Raw genomic sequence first — 19,199 nt, forward strand, 5'->3', positions numbered from 1 at the left:
AATCTCCATTCTAGGAGATTTCAATGTTCACCACCACCTTTGGCTCTCCTCTCCTTTCACTCATCCACCTGGTGAATAAGCCTACACCTTTTTATCCTTAATGTCCTAGAGCGGATTGAACAGCACCCTAACCGTATCCCTGACAGCCTTGGAGAGAGCTCCAACATACTTGACCTCTTTCTTACAACTAATCCTTCTGCTTACACTGTTAATCTTTTCTCTCTGTTGGGCTCCTTCGATCACAACCTTATCACCTTAACCTGTCCTATCGCTCTGGTACGGCCTGAGGACCATCCAAAGAAACGTCGTCTGTGGCACTTTGGAGCTGCAGATTGGGAGGCTCTCAGGCATTATTCTTTGATTCTCCCTGGAATGATTATTGATTCCATGGCCAGGAGCCATCTGAGTGTGCCTTGCGCATTACGGAGGTTACACTCTCGGGCATGGAAGCATACATTCCTTTCTCATATCCTTTGACTAATGCAAGAAACCCTTGGTTTAATCAAGCTTGTTCTAATGCTGTCCGCAACAAGGAGAGGGCCTATAAAAGGTACCGGAGCCAACCCAACCCTCAATCACATCTTTTATACGTTTCTGCCCAGAATCGTGCTAATTCTGTTCTTCACTCTGCTAAAAATAATTTCATCCGTACTAAATGCTCTCAATTTTCCAACTCGAATTCTTCCCGCTCCTTCTGGCACCTCGCCAAAAACCTTCTAACAATTGTATCTCATCATACTTCTCTCCTCTTTTAAACTCTGATGGCTCTGTAGCTAGGCTATTTCGTTTACTGATAAAGCAGATCTCTACACTCAGACTTTCTCCTCCAATTCCACCTTAGACGATTCCAGTGCTGTTCCTCCATCACTTCTCCCCTCTGACTTCCTCATGGCTAACATTAAAATTTCTTCAGCTGATGTATTTTCTGATATCACAGGCCTCAATACTAATAAAGCAAATGGGCCTGATGGAGTCGCTCCTGTTGTTCTCAAGAACTTTTCTTCTATGCTTACACCCTGCCTAGGTAAACTCTTCGCCTTTGTCTGTCAAATTGTACCTTTCCTTCTTGCTGGAAGTTTGCTCTCATTCAGCCAGTTCCAAAGAAGGGTGACTATTCCCAACCCTCTAACTATCTCCCAATTGCTTTATCATTCTGTATCTCAAGAGTTTTCAAGTCAATTCTTAATAGAAACATTTTAAAGCATTTTTCCTATCACAACCTTCTTTCTGATCGACAGTATGGGTTCTGTCAGGGACGCTCCACTGGCGATCTTCTCACCAACCTTTCAGACTCCTGTTCATCCTTCTTTCGGGAATTTGGCGAAGGTTTTGCCATTGCACTTGACATTTCAAAGGCTTTCGATCGAGCCTGGCACAACTCTTTACTTTCCAAACAGCCCTGTTACGGTTTCTATCGTTCTATCTGTGCCTTCATCTCTAGCTTCCTTTCTGGTTGTTCTAGAGTCGCTGTTGTATACGGCCATCGTTCTTCTCCTAGATCTATCGACAGTGGTGTTCCTCAGGGCTCTGTCCTATCACCAACTCTCTTCCTTTTTTTCATCAATGACCTTCTAAGCTGTACATCTAACCCTATCCACTCATAAGCTGATGACTTCACCCTTCACCTTTCTATTCGGTTCCAACACCCATCTCAGCAGTTACTTCAACAAACAAGGGATGAAGCTATGGCACACCTAATATCTGACTTGGCTCGTATCTCTGACTGGAGTAAAAATAATTTTGTTGTTTTTAATGCATCAAAGACTCAGTTCTTACACCTATCAACCTGACAAAATCTTTCACAGGTATACCCAATAATGTTTATTAATATTCAGCTTTATCGTGAATCATCTTTGAACATGCTTGAGGTTTCATTTACTCGGGACTTGTCTTGGAAAGATCACATTACATCTCTTGTAAAATCTGTTACCAAGAGATTAGGTGTGCTAAGCCGACTCCGTTCTTTCTTTACCCCTGCACAATTGTTGACTCTATACAGGGGTTTTATCCGCCCCTGTGTGGAGTACAACTCTCATGTGTGGGGAGGCTCCCCACATACAGCTCTTCTCAATAGGGAGGAGTCAAAGGCTTTTCGTCTCATTAACTCTCCTCCTCTTACTGACTCCTTTCAACCCCTGTCTCATCGCCGCACTGTTGCATCTTTATCTCTTTTCTATTACAGCTTCAATGGTCACTGCTCCTCTGAACTGTCTGCATGCATTCCTCCATCTCTACAACGGGCGTGTAGCACCCGTCTGGCGGCAAACTCTCATCCCTTTTCTGTCCAACTCTCTAATGCAAGAGTTAACCGTTACTCCCAGTCCTTCATTTATGCAACAGGTCAGCTCTGGAACTGTCTCCCTTTGTCTGTATTTCCTGCTAGCCATGATTTCCACTCTTTCAAACGCAGTGTGTCCAGGCATCTCGAAATGATCGGATCTTGAATTTGGCTCTCTCTTGTATTTTGTTTTTCTATTGGAAGGAACAGATATTGCAGGCTCGTGGCCTTTGGTTCCTTCTTTCTTGCATAAAAAAAAGAAAATGTAAGACTCATGCAGCTGCAACATTCAAGCCTCTGTTTCTTATCAAAACCTTCATTGCACCAGCTACTTTCCTTCCTTCTGTCACTCTACTTTTCATTTCTTTTTGCACATTTTCCTCTGTTCTAATGCTGTACCCAGGCATCTGAACTCTCTCACCAATTGCAGTTTCTCATCATTCACTGTAATATCACATGGGAGTCACCTTCTTCCTCGAGTACCATTACTTTACCATTTTCTACATTTACTCTCAAGACACGACGCTCACAGACATCAGCAAAACTCAGCACTAGTCTACGAAGTTCTTATTCGGTATTTGCAAATAGCACAGCATCATCAGCAAACAACAAATTTGAGATATTCCGTCCATCACCATTCATTACCAATGCCATCCCTTTCTCCATTAATCGTGTTTTTACTTCTCTCATCACCCCATCCACACACACACACACACACACACACACACACACACACATATACATATATATATATATATATATATATATATATATATATATATATATATTCACCTAGTGAACAAGGCTACACCTTTTCTATCCTTAATGCTCTAGAGCAGCTTGTACAGAACCCTACCCGTATCCCTGACTGCCTTCGAGAGACCTCCAACATACCTGACCTCTTTCTTACAACTAATCTTTCTGCTTACAGTGTTAATCCTTCTCTCTGTTGAGCTCCTCCGATCACAACCTAAATACTTTGACCTGTCCTATTGCTCCAGTATGGCCTGTGGACCCACCAAAGAAATGTTGACTGTGGCACTTTCGAGCTGCGGATTGGGAGGCCCTCAGGCAGTACTTCTTTGATTTTCCCTGGAATGATTATTGTTTCCATGGTCGGGAGCCATCTGAGTGTGCATTGCGCATTACGGAGGTTATTCTCTCGGGTATGAAAGCATACATTTCCTTCTCATATCCTTTGACTAATGCAAGAAAGCCTTGGTTTAATCATGCTTGTTCTAATGCTGTCCGCAACAAGGAAAGGGCCTATGAAAGGTACAAGAACCATCCCACCCCTGAATCACATCTTGCTTATGTTTCTGCTCGGAATCGTGCTAAGTCTGTTCTTCACTCTGCTAAAAATAATTTCATCCGTACTAAATGCTGTCAACTATCTAACTCGAATTCTTCCCGCTCCTTCTGGCACCTCGTCAAAACCTTTATAAAATCTTTACCTCATCATCCTTCCCTCCTCTTTTCTATTCTGATGGTTCTGTAGCTACTTCTTCTACTGATAAAGCAGATCTTTTCACTCAGACTTTCTCCTCCAATTCCACCTTAGACGATTCCGGTGCTGTTCCTCCATCAGTTCCCCTCTCTGACTTCCTCATGGCTGACATTAAAATTTCTTCAGCTGATGTATTTTCTGCTATCACTGACAAGGCATTTGGGCCTGATGGAGTCCCTCCTGTTGTCCTCAGAAATTGTGCTTGTGTGCTTACACCGTGGCTAGGTAAATTCTTTGCCTTTGTCTGTCAACTAGCACCTTTCCTTCTTGCTGGAAGTTTGCTCTCATTCAGCCAGTTCCAAAGAAGGGTGACCATTCCCAACCCTCATACTATCGTCCAGTTGCTTTAACATCTTGTGTCTCAAAAGTTTTCGATTCAATTCTTAACAGAAAAATTTTAAAGTAATTTTCCTATCACAACCTTCTTTCTGATCGTCAGTATGGGTTCCGTCAGCGACACTCCACTGGCGATCTTCTCACCTACCTTTCAGACTCCTGGTCATCCTCCTTTTGGGACTTTGGCGAAAGCTTTGTCACCGCACTTGACATCTCAAAGGCTTTCGATCGAGTCTGGCATAAATCTTTAATTTCCAAACTGCCCTCTGACGGTTTCTATCCATCTATCTGTGCCTTCATCTCTAGCTTCCTTTCTGGTCGTTCTATAGCCGTTGTTGTGGACGGCCATCATTCTTCCCCTAGATCTATCAACAGTGGTGTTCCACAGGGCTCTGTCTTATCACCGACTCTCTTTCTTTTATTTATCAATGACCTTCTAAGCTGTACATCTAACCCTATCCACTCGTACGCTGATGATTCCACCCTTCATCTTTCCATTCGGTTCCTGCAACGTCCATCTCAGCAGTTACTTCAACAATCAAAGGATGAGGTTATGGCAAACCTAATGTCTGACTTGGCTCATATCTCTGACTGGGGTAAAAATAATCTTTTTTATATTGCATCAAAAACTCAGTTTTTACACCTATCAACCCGACACAATCTTCCACAGGAGTACCCACTAATGTGTAATAATATCCAGATCAATCTTGCACATCCTTAAACATGCTTGCGGTTTGATTCACTCGGGACTTATCTTGGAAAGATCATATTACATCTCTTGTAAAATCTGCTTCCAAGAGATTAGGTGTGCTACGCCGACTCCATACCTTCTTTGCCTCTGCACAGATGTTGACTTTATACACGGGTTTTATTCACCCCAGATTAGAGTACAACTCTTATGTGTGGGGAGGCTCCCCACATACAGCTCTTCTCAGTAGGGTGGAGTCAAAGGCTATTCGTCTCATCAACTCTCTTTCTCTTGCTGCCTCTCTTCAACCTCTGTCTCTTCACTTCACTGTTGCATCTTTATCTCTTTTCTATCGCTACGTCAATGGTCGCTGCTCCTCTGAACTCTCTGCTTGCATCCCTCCACCTCTAGATGGGCGTGTAGCACCCGTCTAGCAACAAACTCTCATCTATTTTCTGTCCAACTCTCTAATGCAAGAGTTAACCGTTACTCCCAGTCCTTCATTTATACAACGGGTCAGCTCTGGAACTGTCTTCTTCTCTCTGTATTTCCTACTCACTATGATCTACAGTCTTTCAATCGCTGTGTGTCCAGGAATATTGAACTGAAAGGATCTTGAATTTGGCTCTCTTTTGTTGTTTTTTTCTCTTGGATCAGTTTGCGAGCCCGTGGCCTTTGGTTCCTTCTTTCTTACATTTATATATATATATATATATATATATATATATATATATATATATATACCTAGGCTGCTTCCCCCAAAGAAAGGGAGGTAGCCGAGACAGGACAACACACTCCCCATTTACTCATCCATTCAAACACATTCATTCGCATCTTAACCCCAAAGGGGAGAAGGGACAGAACCCCACCGCACCCCACCGCACAAGTGTCAACTGCGCAGTGGAATCAGTGACATCTGCAGCAGGACCCGACAGCAGAACTGGTTTACCCCTGCCATCTCATAATAGACCCATCCCCTTACCCGCACCTGACCTGATCAGCTGATCAGACCAAATGCAGGAGAATATCCCCTCAGGGCTGCATCATCATTTATTCATTCACAATTTCTCTCCATTTATTTCTGTCATGCACAGCCACTCCTCCTTGCTCAACAGACATCCCTCTCGCATCCAGGCTCTCTCCACACTGTCCATCCATCCTATTCGTGGTCTCCCTCTCAGCCTTACACCTCTCACATCAGCTCTAGTTATCTTTTTCACCAATCGCTCATTATCCATTCTCTCCATATGCCAAAACCATCGCAACACCCTCTGCTCAACTCTACCAGCCATCTCCCGAACAACTCCAGTTCTCCTTCGCACTTCATCATTTCCCACTTGATCCATAAGCATCACTCCACACATACTCTTCAGACACCTCATCTCCATTACATTCAAACTTTTCCTCTCTGCTACACCCATATTCCATGTTTCAGCCCCATATAACGCAGTCGGTACAACAACACCCTCCTACAGCCTTCTCTTTACATCCATTCTAAGTGAACAACATCTAAACAATTTTTTCATTCCTCCCAGCAGCTTACCTACTTCATTCATTCTAAACTTAACTTAGGCATCTATTCTTCCATCCACAGCAACATGTGACACTAAATACTTAAAACACTCTACCTCCTCAAGCAACTCACCATTCAAAACTATATTCATCCCCCTCCCATCTACCAACCCCGTACACTTCATCACTTTACTCTTATTCTCATTTTACTTTCAATTTCCTCCTTTCACACACCCTTCCAAACTCTTCTACCAACTGTCTCAATCTCTCCTCTGAATCAGCCACCAGTGTAGTATCATCTGCAAACAGCAGCTGCTTCAGACTCCACTCTCCACTATCAACATTCACCAGACTCAGACCGCCACCTAAAACTCTTGCATTCACCTCCCTTACAACACCATCCACATAAATATTAAACAACCAAGGCGACATCACACATCCCTGTCGCAGCCCAACTCTCACGGAAAACCAATCACTCACGGCATTTTCCACTCTTACACACGCTCTACTATTTACATAAAAACTTTTCACCCCTTTTAGCAACCTACCATCAAGTCCATACAATCTTAAAACAGTCCACAAAGCCTCCCAATCAATTCTATCAAACGCTTTCTCTAAATCCATGAATGCCCAAAACACATCCTTTCCTTTCGCTAAATACTTTTCACACACTTGTCTCACAGCGAACACCTGATCCACGCATCCTGTCTCTCTCCTAAAGCCACATTGCTCATCACCAATCACTCCCTCTGTACCTTCTCTAACTCTCATAATTAACACTCTACCATACACCTTACCTACAACACTCAATAGACTTATACCCCTAAAGCTAGTACATTCATACTTATCACCCTTGCCTTTATACAACGGGACCACACAAGCACTTGCCCAGTCAACTGACACCATACCTTTCTCAAAGCACACATTCAACAATCTTATTAACCACTCAACAATAGTCACTCCACCACCCTTCAGGCATTCCACAGCACACCCATCCATACCCGCAGTTTTCCCTGTTTTCATCTCCTTTACTGCCTTCTCCACTTCCTCCTTCGTGATCAAAGAATCATTCAACTCTCCCAACACATTTATTCCTTGCACCCTTACATCCTCCACAGTCTCAGCCACCCTTTCCTCCTCTACATTTAACAATCTTTCAAAATACTCTGCCCATCTTTTCCTTACTGCATCCATCTCAATTAATAACCTTCCATCCTCTCCTTTTACTCGCTTTTCCTTCCCAGACTCTCCCTTTCGCACCATTTTAACCTCCTTCCAGAACATTTTCTTATTCTGTTGAAAATTGTCAGTCAGCCGCCTACCCTACCTCTCATCTGCTGCCACTTTAGCATCACGCACAGCCCTTCTCGCCCTATTCCTCTTTTCCTTATACCTCTCATATGACACCTCATCCTTCCTCTGCAGCCACACTTCATATGCACGTTTCTTCTCAGCCACAGCCATACTTACTTCCTCGCACCACCATTCACTTCCTTTTCTTACACCACCACCCACACGTCTCACACCACACATCTCTTCTGCATGCCCCACCACAACACTCTTAAACAACTGCTATTCCTCCTCCACACTGTCATTTTCCTGATCTTTCACTGCGTTCCACTCATCTTTCAATTTCTCTTGATACTCTCTCATTTTCTCTCTTTTATCCAACTCACTCACTTTCAAAACCTCCTTGCCACACCTAACCCTCGTAACTCTTACACATCTCTTACCTACTTTTAACCTTCCCTCCACCAGGTAGAGGTCAGACATACCTCCACCCTCCCCTGTCAGAACTCTCACATCCAACAATCTTCCTATGACATTCCTAGACACAACCACATAGTCCACCAATGCTTTATCCACAACCATTCCACCCTCCTGTCTCACCCATGTATACTTATATCTATCTTCTCGAACAGCGTATTTCCAATCACCATCTCTCGCCTAACACACATCGCTATCATTCGTTCCCCATTTTCATTTCTTCCAGGCACACCATGCATACCAACTACACCTTCAACTGCTACATTTCCCACTCTAGCATTCAGATCTCCCATCATTACCACATTCACATTCTTTCCAAAACTATGTAGATACTGATCAACATCATTCCAGAAAGACTCCCTCTCTTCTTCATCCCTTTCACTACCAGGCCCATATGCACTCACAAACACCCACAACTCACGTTCAAATTTTGCTTTCACCCACATCAGTCTCGATGACACCTCCTTCCATTCAGTCACACACTGCTGTACTTCCGGACTCACTAACAAGGCCACACCTTCTCTTGCCCTTCCTCTATCAACACCTGACAATCTTTCATTCACACTTCCAAACATAGACTCACCCTTCCCTTTCATCTTGGTTTCACTCAAAGCTAACACATCCAACTTTCTTCTCACTAACATTCTCCCAATCTCCTCCCTTTTAGCTTCAATTGTACTACATCCACGCACATTCATAGACCCAATCTTCAGGGTACGGGGATAACTCAATCCCCCATCCCTTTCTTTGGCCTGTCTCTTTTTAGGAACTAAAAAAACAGAGGAGGGGGTCCCTAGTCCCCTCACCCCGTCCCTTTTAGTCGCCTTTTACGACACGCAGGGAATACGGTGGCGGTATTCTTCCTAACACAGCCTGGCCGCATAGTAGTAGTACCACCCCATAGTCCGGCCAGATATAATATATATATATATATATATATATATATATATATATATATATATATATATATATATATATATATATATATATATATATATATATATATATATATATATATATATATATATATATATATATATATATATATATATATATATATATATATATATATATATATATATATATATATATATATATATATATATATATATATGCTCAACAACCATAGGGTCATCAACAACCTTGTTGCACGCCCACACTGATAGTGAACCATTCATTTAGATGCCAATTTACCCTTACACATGCCTCATTACCATCATGAAAATTCTTGACGGCACCTAGCAGCTTAACATCTACACCGTACATGTGCAAAACCTTCCACAATCGTTCTCTGTCTATTTTGTTGTATGCTTTTTCAAGATCCATTAATGATATAAACACCTTATAGTCCTTCTTACAAGCCTTCTCCACTGTTTGTCTTACTGCAAATACTTGATCCACACATCGTCTGCCACTCATAAAACCACTCTGTTCATCACTCACTAGGACTTCTGATATCTCTCTTACTTTTTCTGTAATAATTTTTGCATATAATGATAAATAATAAAAAAAATGTAATAATAATAATAGAAATAAATGTGAGCACGTGCTGCGTATGATGCAGATAATTTCTTTTCGTGTCCAGAAATTATATCAAGTATGTCTGTTCTTGCTCAAAATAGACACAAAATCCTTTATATTATCTTTACACCGTGTTTGAAGTTGATATCTTGGCACTCAACAACAGTTATAAAAGGTTAGAGTCTGATTCTTCCTTCGGAACCCAAGAATTGGAAATGCATCTGTGGGCTAAGTTTCTGTGTACAAATATGAAACAAAAATAATAATAATAATTAAAAGAATGCATTATAGATTTATGAGAAACCATGGGAAGCTTACATTAGATTTCAGTGCAATGGTTATTTCACTGAATGTATGGAGAAGAAAATCCCTGTTCGTTTCAGAATAGTAGGATGTTTTTCCTGTATCTTAGCTCTGAAAAGACTTCTTTAAATTTGATTACCTTCATCATCATCATCATCATCATCATCATAGTCAGCTGTTGTATTGTTTTACTGATTTCAGCAGTCCCTTAGGTTAGTACCTGTTTTAGGAAAACTTAAAAATGTACTCACACAGTGAACTTGTCCATTGATTCAGATCTTTCTTACCATTGCTTATTATAATCTGCGATAACTTTCTTCTGTTGAAGCACTGATTATGTGTGTCACACAGCAAGTTCATATTTATTCGTGATTTTCACACTGATCATCCATGAATATCGGACGATGGCTGAGGCTCTGTCCCGCGGATAAACTGGGTGGTGCTGAGGTTAGATGGATTAAATATAGCTTTCACTGATCATTTCACCATATAAAATCTTGCCTTAAATAAATGAAATGTTCTGAGGTACCAATAATAAGACAAACGATTGCGTCAGATAATTCAGTGAGTTAAGAGTGTATGCCTGTGTTGTGTTGACAGCATCCAGCGCATAAGGGAGACAGGTCTGATGAACAGGCTGGTGCAGGAGTGGCTCTCAGCAGACAGGTTGTGCCAGATGAACACCACCAACTTCGCCAGTCTGGCTGACGTGGCGGTCATCTTCATGTTGCTGATGGTGGGCGCCTTCCTCAGTGGCATTATCTTCGCCGCAGAGCACCTCGTACGTTACCACCTCTAACATACGTCCATGTCACACCACCACTGATATCTAGCAATATGCATTTTGAATTTACCTGAGTTTCTTTCTTCTTTCTTATTCCGTCCGAAGACACATTTCTTAAGGTGTTTAAGGTCATTTGCCGTATATATATATATATATATATATATATATATTCACCATGGGGGAAGACGGACTTAAGACGATAAACATCAGCGTGATCAGGAACATCTTTAATGAATCGGTGACTTTTCAACAACTCATTCGTCACTTCCAAACTTGGGGAAAACACAATAAAACAAAGTAAACACCACGTCTGCGATATAAATACAAACATAAAAAATTATCATGGTAAGATGAGGAAATCGATCATTCTAAGCAAACGTTGATGGAATGCTATTAAGGAAAAGGGGAAGAAAAACATGTAATAAGACGATGCCTAAGTCAAACCTTAAAAACAGGGAAGGGGCGTGGAGGAGTCGTTTGTGCCGTGTGGCCTGTAGGTGGTGAGTGAGGAGTCATTCAGCCAAGAGGCGTGTTACCGTGTCTCGACAAGTGTGAACAACAGAAAACACTGATTTACTTATGAGGTGTCCTTAAGAGCGCGTTCACACGTGTGCTCTAACAAGTGCTGGCACCATGTATGGAATACAATAATGAACACGCTGTAAACATGTTGGGAACAGCAGCGTCCAAATCATGTTGGTAACATCATGATGAAGTCTCAGCTGCCTGGTATGGACACTTGTGTCCCATTGCCTCTGCTGCCAGTGTTCGAAGCTGCACTGAAACATGTTTGCATATATCCGTCCAAATACTGCTGCATACATGTACCCAAACATGTTGCCAACCGTGTTGTCAACATACGTTCGAGGGCACGTGTGGACGCGGCTAAGGCTTCACAGTAATTTTGGATGGCAGAGAATGGTGGCTTAGATATAGGTAGACCCGATCTATATGGCCGTCCCTGACGTTCTGCAATTCATATTCTGAGTCGTCTTTTAGTCTGTCCAAGATAAGACACCTTATAGCAACAATGTTTATAATTGTAGACAACAGAAGCTTGCAGAGCGTCGGGGATTCGGTCCTTATGTTCGAACCATTGTCCGATAGTGTTGCTGGGTTTGAATATTGTTCTAAGGGATATTTAAGGGTAAAGTTCCCTAACTAACCTCGATATATTATTACGTATGGAGTTCTTTTGAACCTAAAAATGGCAGGATACAATAAGCAGGTGCTTTGTTTATTGTAAGTGTAGGAGTAGGTGGGTTACGGATATTATTTAGTTGTTTTCCCATAACAGCAAGTGTGAAAGAATTTGGGAAACCATTAGACAGCAATGTGTTCCTAAGAAAAACTCATTCTGAAGGTAAAGCAAAATAGGATGAACAAATATTACAAGCTCTGGGAACAAGGGTTGACACCAAATTACGTTTAAACTGAATTTGGGTAGATGAACTTCGTGGGTAATCTTGTGAATTTAGGTTTACGGTATACTGCAGTGGTGAAAGAATTTTTAGTTCTTTGAACTACTATATCAAGAGAGTGAAGTTTGTTATTTTCTTCAATATCAGAGGTGAAGGAATGTTATGAATCCTCGAGTTAAAATAGTTTAGAAAGAAGGGGATGTAGTTTGGAGAACTAAACAATAAAAAGGTATCTTTAGCATTTCTGCGATACTGGAGAGGTATGAAATGGGAGGGACATTGCTGGAGCCAGTTTGTCTCATGGAAACAAAAATTCGTTTGCTAAGCAGGGCCCTAGGGGATTTCCCACTGCTACGCCATCAATCTGCTTATAAATTTTCCCGTTTAAAGGGAAAAGGCAGTCTTTTAAAGCAAGAGACAATAATTTATGGAAGTGATTCCTATTAAATTCATTATTTATGGTTCCAACTTTAAACATTTAATTGGTGCAACTTTCTGCAGTTTCATAAAGAATGTTAGTGAACAGTGATGATGTGTCGAAAGAAACCATAGTACAGTGGTCAATGTTGTAGTTACAAATTTCCTAATCAAAAGTTAACCTTTAACTGTACAGCAATTATTGGTACAAGAAATTTAGATATGTTATAGCCAACCGTTCCAATGGCAGAGATTATGGGTCGTACTGGACATTTCTGTTTATGGACTTTGGGGAGTCCATACATGAATCCTGCTGTACAGTCGCCCCAAGAAGTGATGGGAGAGTTTCAGATTGGCTCGGTCACTCTGCGCGCCGTAGGTTCAATGAAAACATTCAATGCCTTCACCAGGTCATATCAAATAAATTATATATTATATTGCGTTAAGGATTATGTAAAATGAATAACAGGAGGCAGTGATATTAGATGTTAACACTTAGTTACCTTTCCCGATTCGAATGAACGTGAAATGTATTACTCCGCGCGCGGTGGGCAGTACGAGTAGGCCTATAACTCCGTGTTCCTGATTTGTTTCCCAGGATTTCAAATACAGATGCTCTAGTTTTGAAGACCAATTAAGGAAAATTCTAGTGACTGCAATACACTGCCTTATATTCAAATGCCATGGTGATGATCCAGCAATAATAAGAATGCCATAACAACGAAATTATTCTTCGTAATGATGCCCTACCTGGGGTAGCAGCAAGACCATACTGCCTTTTATTCTGTCTTCTTCTCTCCAGTAATAATTAACTTTATTCCCAATTGATGCAAAATTATTATTAGCTGTAAGGAGGAATGACAGATTCTGCCTTTTTCTCTTACACTAAGCAATAAGCAGGACCAAAACATGAGTTCATAAACTCTTGCAATGCAAAACTACGCACTCTTTACTCCATCTTTTATCCTTAATATCTGTCTTTTTAAATAAACTGTAATGTCCTGCTGAACAGAAAATGCTGATTTGGAAATTTTGAACTCAGTTATTTGTTTATGAACCTCTGCATTTTATTACTCTTGTTAATCGATTATGCACTGAGGATATCAGACTATGACAAGTTACCGTTCTGCAAGGATCTCCGACTCGAGGCAAACATCGAGGTTCTTTTTTTATCCTTCTTTCACCGACAGCCCTCTGGCTTATATTAAATAATCCAGAAATTTTTCTTAGTGAAAATCTGGCCAAAGGCAGTGTAATAACTGGTGTCTTTGAGTAAATGTTATCTCTTTTCGTGCGTGTTGATCGAAACATTTAAAATAGCTTTCTGTCTTACGTCGCCTTCCCGTTTTCTGTCGTCGACCATGAAGACTTTGGAAACGGAAATAAACGACTTTAAATTGTTCCCTGGTATTGTAACGGAAATTATTTTATAAATAATAATTACTAATTTTTATTGTTTATTGAAGCTCCCTTTTGTTCAGTCTTACGTTACTAAAAAATTATTGCGTGTTACCATACTAGATTTAAACTCCGCAAATTATTCCTGACTGTCCCTGAGCGATAGTTGTGAGATTTCAATTAGTTCCGTTTAGGATTTCCTATTATCGTAACAAACGAACTACTTCCTACAATTTTGAAATATACAGGTACTTTGGCATTGCTTTATTGTTTTTTGTAACAACTGTACGTATTAGGTTTCACATCGTAGAGATATAAGGAAGAGTATGTGCACTGTCGCTGACCGAAAATTTCTGGATACTCCGCCGTCATTTCTTATGCCGACTGTACAGGCGAGATGTGTATAACATGGATTAGAGCTGTTCCCTTCCACCATCACTTCCGCAAACCACAAATTCCGCAATGAGGAGGTCTGATTTCGTTTGCCGATTTGCATTTGCAACAAGTTTTACGTAAATTTGCGGTTTTGCCTGTGCGGAAGTACTTCCGCCCACACAAATCTGCTCCCAAACCAGCCTGACCTCTGAGAACTTAGTTTTTAAGATGGGCAACATGGCCCTGCTCAAGTTGGAGTTGTCTCAAATGCTGGAGGAGTCTGACAGGAGTGAGGACTGAGGAAGTTTGAGCTGAAGAATAAAGGTGGACTGGTGTGTCAACTTGTCAAGTGTGAGCAATCAGTTGTAATAATATATTTCATTTATCGATAATGTGAATGATTTACCCTTATTTTGTAGTAAAAACAACCTAATATACAATTATAATAATATTTTAAATACTACAGAACTCCATATATGCCGAGCTCATAATTAACGCCTTCCTTAATTACAGTATGAAGTTCTTCCTAAAAAAAAAAAAAAAAAAAAAAAATCGGAAAAATGCAGAAATTTAACTGGAGGAATATGAACTGAATTGGTAAAGTCTCTGTGCTGAAAGTTATACGTATATTTAAAGCTCACTCTTTCGTTCGTTTTTGTGTTTATATCAGATAGTACTGATGCAACCCCCCCCACCCTTTTTCCTGGCCTATCGACCATTGGGGCCAGAGCCCCTGGCCATTAAGGTCGTATATATATATATATATATATATATATATATATATATATATATATATATATATATATATATACAAGCATATATATACATACATACACACATTTCCATGCATATATATACAGACACTTTCATGCACACGTATATATATATATATATATATATATATATATATATATATATAATTTTTATTTTTTTGTATTTTTATTTTTTACATTTTTTCTTGGTTTAATATTTTTGAGACCTTATAAAGAAAAACCTATGCCGGCGTTGAACAACCCTTTGTAGTATCAGTGTCAATGACGTCGAGTTAGCTCGAGCTATAAAAAAATGTTAACAATTATGGGAAGGGAACGAAGGTCACTCGTACGGTATGTTTACGCGACCCTACGATTCCATCCCAAGCAGTCAGGCTTTGATGCTTTCGCCCATATGGCATATGCACCGTCTATGTATCTATTGCCAGACGCCAGAATCCCGTAAGGGGTGGCCATCGAGTTATTTGTTTTACGGGGAGGGGCACTAACCCTCCACCAACCCACTTGTTGACACGTAGGGAGCACTTATGATTTGGTTATACAGTATGGTTACCACCCCGCGTTGTAAATGGTTTCTTGGCTTACAGGAAACCATTTGGCTTGTCACTCAATGTAAAGCCACCTGTAAATGAAAGAAAAGCAACAAGAAGTGACAGGAAAGATGGGAGAAATAGGAAGAGAGGAGGTCAGCCACAGAAAAAGAATGATAAAGGCTAAGGAAGAAGTAGAGAGCACTACACAAAATGAGTGGATGATGGTCACCACCACCTACCACGACATATGCACCGTAATTTTATTAATTCTTCCGCGAATCATAGCTAGGGTTGCCATATATGGACAGTCAAAATACCAGATGCCTCCGCTGAAGCCCATGCCCCACTCCCCCCCTCAACACAAACTTCTAACACAAACTTTGGGCCTTAGGCATTATGAAACCGATAATATATATATATATATATATATATATATATATAGATAGATAGATAGATAGATAGATAGATATAGATATAGATAGAGATAGACAGATGATAGATAGATAGATAGATATTTATAATATATATAAATATATTTACAGCATATATATATCTATATATCTATATATATATATATATATATATATATATATATATATATATATACGCCGTATAGATAGATAGATAGATGATAGATAGACATATTTATTATATATATATATATATACACTGTATAGATAGATAGATAGATGATAGATAGACATTTATTTTATATATATACACCAGTGGTGCTGCATCACAGTTTTTAATCTTTTTAAAATATATTGAAAAACAGGCAAAGTATAGAACTGGATATATTATGACCGGAAAATGCTACAACCCCTTAGATGCAGGTTAAGATCATAAGAATAACAAGATGTTACACTGTAACAATGAAAACTAAGCCAATAATTGTGTGCAATTACCATTTATTTTATGGCTATAGCAGCACTAAGTATATAAATAATAAAGCTCGTGGCTGCACAAGAGAAAAAGGCAGAACCTTTTAGCTAGCTGCTAGTGCTAAACCAGCCAAGTTGGCAATACTTACCAGCTGATGACGAAAAAGGCCTTTTCTCTCTCTCTCTCTCTCTCTCTCTCTCTCTCTCTCTCTCTCTCTCGTCATTACAGAGTTTAATGGTATATTAAACGCTTCGAGAAAAAGGGATTGAAGCTGAAATTCCGGACTTTTGGAGAATGTTTAAAATTCCTCCTGGACGAAGGTTTTGACACCTAAATGCAGGACATGTCCGGGAAAATCTGAACGTATGGCAACCCTAATCATAGCGAATCACAAGATGGGTTTTGGAAGTCAAAAAAAAAAAACACACATTGCTAGGTGCGCCAGACGATTTCTTCACATCTGTAAAAAAATAATAATAATAATAATAATAATAATAAATTGATTCTAGAACTTTAAAAATCGTTCCGGAGCCGGCCAGGGGTGCACGCAAATTTCTGAACCCACGGCCACTGAGGGGTTAAGCCGTTAAGGCATACCTACGACTGTTTGTTACCGGCGCAATGGAAGAAACTTATTTTATTTACATCAAACGAGGATTTCGTTTCCCAGTATCCCAGCTGTAGGTAAACTGTTAGGTACAGTTTGGCTAGGTTAGGTTAGGATTAATTAGACACTTAAGACAGTCTCTTCCGCTATTATGATGACGAATTGAACGAGAGTTGGCACAGTTAAGCAGCTAAAAACAGCAGGTAAACAGATTTAACATGAAACGCTTTTATATGGGTAATGCATCACAGTATCAGTGGTTCATAGGCTAGCATTTACGGTAAATGTCATTTTCAGGAAGGCATCAAGAATTAGCGAATATCAAGAATTAGCAAGGGGGTTTGGAATGTAACCCTTACTATTTTGGGGGATTACTATTTTTATTTTAGTTTTACTGTTAATATGATTTTATACATCTCATTTTGTACTATAAGCTGTTTCCAGGCTTCATAAAGGTACCTATTGTTAGTCATACATAGAGATATAATTGCAGTGGATGAGTAACTAGAGATGATTTTTAACTCCTTGGTTTTGATAACCATCATCCTAAACTTAAAAATATCCTCTAATGGTATCCAGAATAAAATGAAACTGATACCTTGGTATTGAAATACAAATGGTTTGCATTTGCGTCTTCATTTACTGAACCGCAAATTAAAAGGGTTTGCAGATTTGTGGTTGCAGAAGGTAATTTTTTGAGTTTGCAGATTTGCATGGCAGAAGTGAATTTCAGTTTGTGGTGCCCAGCTCTGACTTGGAGTACATGTCATTATTAATTACTTTACCAGACTTTAGTTTCACTAAAAAATTGTTTACTTGATCTTCACATTTCAGTATTAAATGAAATTCATCATTTACCATTTCAAACTTTATACAATCATTAACCCCTCCCGTCCGGCAGATGTTGTCACAAGGGCTCCCCACAGCCGGGCATTCCCGACAGAAATCGGCAAAATTGTCTATCTTTAATGCTTCATATCTCTGATAATACTTAACCAATTGCAACAAGTAAAGTTTCATATTACTCATCAATCCTTCTACTTCAAGTTGATGTCATCAGATGATCCGTGAAGTGCAGATAGGGAGTGAGTGAGTGGGGAATGAGGGCATTTTTGGTGTATTTTTGCTGGTGTCCATATGCGTGGCGGAGGTTCGGTGACACAACAATGGCCTACACTAGCGCATCACACTTATATCACTTCGATGACACTTCCAGGACACCAAAATACACTACAAACACTGTTTCCATGAATATTTGTCCATGATCGGTCGTATTGGGTGGATGAAGGCTGGTCACAGTAGCAGCGAGCTTGAACTCACACTGCTCATCATCCTCGTTACAGACAGACAGACAGACAGACACTCACTTTCTCTCTCTCTCTCTCTCTCACACACACACACACACACACACACACACACACACGGAAATGTATGTTTGCCTAGGATTGTTGCTGATTCTGGCATTGGTGATTGAGTAGAAGTCTGGGTATTGCAACTCCTAGAAATATTACTATTACTACTAGAAGTACAACTACCACTACAACAACTACTAATACTACAACTACCACTACTACAACAACTACTACTATTATAACTACCACATCTACTACTATTACTACCACACCTACTACACATACTACCACTATCACTACGAGTACTACTGGAAAGAAAAAAGTATATAAATAAATAAAATGTGAACCAAGTACCGGTAGTCAATTAGCTACTGCCCACAAACGGAAATACCACTGTGATTTTCCTTCGAGTTAAAATTTTCATCATAATTATGTATAAGATAATGTTTCCCAAATAAAATAAGGCTGCGACTTTATCATGAAACATACTTTCCGCCTCCATTAACCCCTTAACCGCGGGATGTCACTTTCGTGATGCTTGGGAGCCAGGGATCATACCGTGGGGCATCACTTTTGTGATTCTGTTATTTTGAATTCGCCTGGGCTTTCAAATGATGGCTTGTATCATCTATCAGTACTGCCAATGTCCAACACTAGTCAGCACTCCTAATCTCATCTGTACTCCCATCCATTGTTGACAATTTAGCCATTTCTCTCCATTCTTGACTCCCCTCCCTACCTCCCC

General features: G+C 40.1%; 1 protein-coding gene across 1 annotated transcript in view; it reads left to right on the forward strand.

Moving 5' to 3' along the window:
• LOC145417820 (glutamate receptor-like) overlaps positions 1 to 14,607 on the forward strand; it is a 276,977-nt gene extending 262,370 nt beyond the window's left edge. The window contains exons 8-10 of the mRNA XM_080286443.1: positions 10,513 to 10,669; positions 13,593 to 13,694; positions 14,536 to 14,607. Of these exons, the coding sequence (XP_080142569.1) occupies positions 10,513 to 10,669; positions 13,593 to 13,694; positions 14,536 to 14,607 (331 nt within the window). The remainder of the gene's footprint in view (positions 1 to 10,512; positions 10,670 to 13,592; positions 13,695 to 14,535) is intronic.
• The last annotated feature ends 4,592 nt before the right edge of the window (positions 14,608 to 19,199 follow it).

This window comes from Coenobita brevimanus, chromosome 111 (assembly GCF_032717465.1).
Source record: "Coenobita brevimanus isolate Jiangsu-jjx chromosome 111, ASM3271746v2, whole genome shotgun sequence".
NCBI lineage: Eukaryota > Metazoa > Arthropoda > Malacostraca > Decapoda > Coenobitidae > Coenobita > Coenobita brevimanus.